A 5,549-nucleotide genomic window follows, 5' to 3' on the forward strand; every position below is an offset into this window, starting at 1 on the left:
AAGAATGGTGAGTCCTTACATCTTGTACTGTAAAATAACATGGTATGTTGCTATAGATTTTAAAGGAGTTTCTGTTCGATTTATCTCAGTACTTGGCACATTAAGAAACTTGGAGAATGTACAAATTCTGTGTTATGAGAGCAAGAGTCAAAGAGAGTCAAAGGCAGGTAAGAACTTGGGATGAAAAGTCTGGATAACATCTGAACACTGCTGAACTAAAAAAAAAGGTATCTTGATTTTTACTCCTTTGTCACTCTGTTGCAGTTTTCTGAGTTTTAACCTCACTTCTGCAAAATAAAATGCTAAATTTTTCTCCTCTTATCTCTCAGGAGTGACTTCCTTTTATAAGTCACCAGTCCTACTCTGAAACTACGCACTTGCATACAGTATGTGTATGTGATTTTTATTCCTGGTCTACCTTGCTTCTCTTGCCCTTCAAACATTTCAAACTAATATTGAAACTTCAGCTGAATTTTCAGAAAAAAACTCACTAACCATGGTCACAGAATATTGAATTATCTAGGTTGTAAGTGACATCTGCAAGTAAGATACAGAGCCAAGGCTTGAGTATTTAACTTCACCTAAAGTTATTTCATTTGTTCCTAATCCTTCAATATTAGGGTGAAACATTCTGTAGTTCTTCAGACTGCAGTAAAGAAGTTTTTGCAACTGTGAGGTTAGTGGAAAAAACAGCTGGGGACTGAGCCTATAGAGAAAAAAAAGACTAGAAAATGTAATGGGTAATGGAAAGGAATAGAACACGCATTTTTCACAAGCAGTAGCTGGGTCTGGCAGTCAATGCTTGATTTTAAAAACCTGGAAAGACAGACATTTTTTCCCCTCCCATGTGATGCTCTGCATCTGCTTCTTCAAAATGGTTTCATATTCCTGATGAGTGTGTTAAAGCATCTAAACAGCAAAAGACAAATGGATTTTAATTTGAAACCACAATGTATTTTCCTGTTATTTACCACCAAGACATCTCAATAGTTACTGAAGGATTGATATGAATTGTTTTCTTGTTCAGAACACCATCTTGGTCTGCCTTCTTGCTCTTGCCATCAGCACGCCACTGTCTGATGCTTCTTGTGTCTTTTTGCCATTCGAGCCAGGGATGTCTAATGGTGTTGTTGTAGGTAAGAAGTCAACTGCCCTCAACTTGACAGACATAATCAGAATCACTGCTTGATTTGTCCATTCTGTGCAATTCATCACAATTTAGAAATAAGTGGAAACAGTGGAGAGGAATCAAAGGGAAACGGGAGGGAAATGGGGTGTAGAGAGCAATATGTTATTAAAAGAACAAGTTATTTGGGGAGCTGAACACAGACCAAATTACAAATTATCTTTTTCCAGGGAAGTAGCACAGTTTTTGTTTAGTCATCTGCATGAAGTAGTAACTCATATTTTCACTATGGAATCACATCTAGAAATCAGAGAAGGGAGAAGGACCTGTGTGTGTATGTAGTCAGTATAAAACAGGAAACAGACTTGTTACAAAATTCAGATTCAGCACCACAAAGTTTACTCGCGTCTTGTTTTTGTATCCCAAAGCAAATTCCTAAAAGCCGAATGGCTGCATCCCTTGAGTCTGCATCTGCCCTTCCTGAACACAGCTAGTCTGTCAGTCTACAGATGAGTGGAGCTGCAGGAAAAAAGTTCCCAAAAGAAAAGCATGCTATCAACACAACAAGAGTTGATGTGTGCCAATATGCAAAAAAAAACAAACCCTAAGTGGTCTAAAATACAGCTTTACCTGGGAAAGAAGGTGCTACTACTTGAAGAAATGACTTAACATCACCAAAGTAAAGAACATTTATAGGCAAAGACACAACCTAGAAGCCTCACCATTCTCTCTTGTTCTGCTCCCATAAGATTCTGCTTTCCAGATCAGTTATTTAGGAGGCCTATGGTCTATTCTGTGGCTGTTGAACAGGAACTTTACATCCAACATATGCTTTCTTCCTGCAGCTGAGGACTGGGAGAAATTTTTTGATAGGATGTAGTTTTGCTTTAAAGGAGGCATCAACAAGAGATGGTGTTAATAGGAAAGTCAAACCCTTTTTTAATTCTGGCCAGGTCCATGTCTAATTGTCTTTCTGCTAGGTTCTTCAAATTCCATACTTGAAGATTAACTACTCCAGGAAGCCCCTTACCTGCTAAGAACCTCAGGAGACAGAAGGACACAGGTCTCTCTTCTCCATGCATTAGGGTAGCACACCCTACTCTGTTGGGGAACCTCTGAGTTTGGCAGATAGGGATGCTAATGCAAAAAGCCAGCAAAGATCCCACCCATTTTGTACATGCAACAGTTGTTAGTGCAATGGTCTGACACTGAAAGTTTCTCCTACACTACATTTTCAGGCTGCCTCGACGAGGAAGGAAATGTCCATGAATTTGATTCCCACTGGAGGACTGAGGACTGCAATGATTGCTCCTGTTCCCAGACTGGAATTGGCTGCTGCACTAGGTGAGCTCAGAGCAGCAGTGGGATTTTTCCTCTGCTGCCGTGATACAACACAAAATACTTCCCTTCACACAGGAGTTCCTGAGAAATTACAACAATCCTTCTCCCACTCATGTCCTATGACAAAGTTATGCATTAATCCAACACCATCCTCACTGAACATGCAAGAAATTCTTCTGAAAAATAGAGGTTGTATTTAACAAATAATTATTGATTTAAAATAAAAGGAGAATTTAATTCTTCTCAGAGCTAAAACATTAGGCAAGTTATTGATTCAAGAGAGAACACTCTAAGAAATTTCTATTGATCCTAGTTCAGATCTTCCCAAAGCTACACATTGCCTCACTTTCCTCTGAGAAGCAGCTCAAGGTATCTTGGTTGTAATTTTTCCCATAGTGATACCCAACTACTCATGCAATATTAATTCCTTACCATGGATGAAGAGAAGAAGCAGTGATATTGGAATAGCAAATAAGCACAACAAACATCCCTTGGGTGTAAATCAGACCAGAAAACTACAACCCTCCCTTCATCCTGCTTACACAGCAGGCTAGGTAACATTTGAGCTAGGACCTTTGTGCAAGTTCCCTTTTCTGCTTCCAGAAGTCTCCTCAGTACAGCCTCTTCATATCAAAGGTGCAGATACCACCTGAAGTGGAAGCTTCTTATTTCTTGGTCTCATCACCTCTTTTTCTTTTCCCAACCACAGCTATATGAGACCAGTTGACTATGATGAAGAGAAATGTGAAAGCATTTTCAACAAGGAGACTTGCTCTTATAAAGTAGTGGAGAAAGATGATCACTCAAAAGAATGTCCTGTCCATTCATGGGTGGGGTAACAGAAGAATGGTGGATTGAGGGAATATTTCTTTTTATTGTTCTAATGGTTCTCTCACAAATTTAAAAACACTTAAAATGCAACAGTTAAGTGAAATCTATTCATAAAGCCCAACATATAATGAAACTGAGTATCTACTCACAAAAATTTCCCTTGGTTTCCCTGCCTTGTGCTTCACCATGAACAAAGAACCGACCTGTTCCTTCCTTGAGGTCAGACATTAAAGGTGACATTTTAAAGCATTCCCAGTAGCTGCTAATCTGTGTTCTTCTCTGGTCATGTTCCAGTGCCAAGAAGCATATTCTATAATCTATACAAACCTGTATCTTAAAGCTAAAATAAAATCAAATAAAGCATCAGAAATTCATGTGACTTATTTTCTTCTTTAAGGATGAAAACCAAAAGACTTAAAAATTCCACAAACAACGGGTAAAAATGAAAAGCTACTTGAAAATCTTTTCTGAATTCTCTGTTTTCTGTAACATCTTAGACTATTAACTTTTGTCCTCTATGGCTTCCTGGAGCCTAACCTATGGACTGCAAGATCTACAGCTATCCAGTGTAACCCAGTGTTATTCTTCTATTACACCAAGAGCATAGCAGACCCAATCATCTGCCTGAGCTTTGAGTGAAAAAAAGAGTCTTTTATTCAGATTAACCCTTTAAAAATGAAAGGCTTTTAATTGGGCTATGGGCAGCATTGTGGCTGCATAGAATGGCTGATCTGTACTGGACTCAGACAGGGAAGCAGCTCAGCAAATCCACAGACAGTAACTGAGAGAGGAACACTTGCCAGTATGAGCTCTCCTTTGGACCACAGCTTCATAATCTTTATAGCACATTTATTCAATTTCCACACATGACTATGAGCATCCTACATCTCCATGTTCTATTTCAGAAAGTGTGTCAATGCCTCCATAGCTTGTAGTTTCAAATTACAGAATGAGCATATACTTCATGAGCAGTGCCCAGTCCTGCAGTCTGCAGGGTAAAGGCAAACCTCAGCTTGTATTTGCTTTAACTTCATGATTTACCAAGTATCTCCAGAGGTCCCTTTGAATCCTTGCAGTTCTGTGATTCTATCCACATTCAGTGACATTGCTGGGAGACACTGTCCCCACTGCAGCTGGGCAGTGAACCTGTTTACTACCCTTTGCAAGCCTGTTCTATGATAAAGCATAATTGAAGGCATCTTCTAATGACACCATGCCTAGCACAGACTCCAACAGTTCAGGCTTGAGGCTACAGGACTCAAAAATAATTTCTGAGGAACTACTCCATCCTGGTGCATTGAAACTGTAAGATTGCTCTTTCTAATTTTCACCAGAGGAGGTGACACAGAAAGGGGAGCAGTGTGGACAGAGAGAGATGTTTTACCAGGGAAGGTAGTGATAAGACAAGGGGTAAAGGTTTTAAAACACAGCAGGGTACATTCAGATTAGAAATAAGGGAGAAATTCTTTAATATGAGAATAGTGAGACACTGGAACAGGTTGCTCAGAGAACCTGTGGATGCACCATCCTTGGAAGTGTTTTAGGCCAGGATGGACAAGGCTTGGAAAAATCTGGTTTAGTGGAAGGTGTCCCTGCTCTTGGCAGGAGGGTTGGACTAGATGACCTCTAAAGGTCCCTTCCAACCCAAACCATTCTATAGACATCTTTCTGTCTGCAACAGACTTCCAGGTGCAGTCGTAAGGAAATTCTATAGAGAGCATCCAGGCATAAGTAAGTTGTGACCAAAGATTTACTTTCCTTTTTTAAGGCTGACTAGACAGATGAACCCAAATTCCAGAAAAGCCAGCCTGAAGCAGCACTCCTATACAATCCAGAGCTATTTAATCACATTTTAAATCCACCCAAGCACCTTTCTCCACCATCTGCCAAGTCCTCTTTGATGTGGATCTACCCGTTTACTACGACAAAATAGGAGAGGTTTATTTCCTGCCTAACCCAAGACACCGCATAGAGCACTCTGCTCTCTCTTCTGCTCCAAGTTTCAACATGGAAACAGATGATTTTACCTATTGCATCTAGTTTTGGAACACCAGAAGCACAGCAGGGACCTGGCTCCCTTCTCTAGCAAGGAGTCTAGCTATGGGAAGACAATAAAACCCTCAAACCTGGAAGAACAAACAGAGCATACAAAATTCTGCTTTGAACTTCCCACTTTTGCCAAGTTGTTTTGCCCTGATATTTCTCTACTTCAGCATTCACAGCTACAGTGCCATACAAAGAATACATCCCC

At 40.0% G+C, this 5,549-nt stretch overlaps 1 protein-coding gene across 1 annotated transcript; it reads left to right on the forward strand.

Annotated features, from left to right (window-relative positions):
- LOC116183117 (beta-microseminoprotein-like) lies at positions 1-3,668 on the forward strand. The gene is made up of 4 exons (XM_021539035.3): positions 1-7; positions 1,028-1,136; positions 2,365-2,470; positions 3,177-3,668. The coding sequence occupies exons 1-4, from the start codon at positions 5-7 to the stop codon at positions 3,304-3,306; spliced, it is 348 nt and encodes a 115-aa protein (XP_021394710.2). The 5' UTR covers positions 1-4; the 3' UTR covers positions 3,307-3,668.
- Positions 3,669-5,549: the final 1,881 nt, after the last annotated feature.

The sequence above is a fragment of the Lonchura striata genome, chromosome 7 (assembly GCF_046129695.1).
Source record: "Lonchura striata isolate bLonStr1 chromosome 7, bLonStr1.mat, whole genome shotgun sequence".
NCBI lineage: Eukaryota > Metazoa > Chordata > Aves > Passeriformes > Estrildidae > Lonchura > Lonchura striata.

Coding starts and splice junctions, on each gene's coding strand:
- LOC116183117 (XM_021539035.3), top strand. Junction 1,137..2,364: donor GTCTAATGGTGTTGTTGTAG/GTAAGAAGTCAA, acceptor CTACATTTTCAG/GCTGCCTCGACGAGGAAGGA. Junction 2,471..3,176: donor GGAATTGGCTGCTGCACTAG/GTGAGCTCAGAG, acceptor TCCCAACCACAG/CTATATGAGACCAGTTGACT.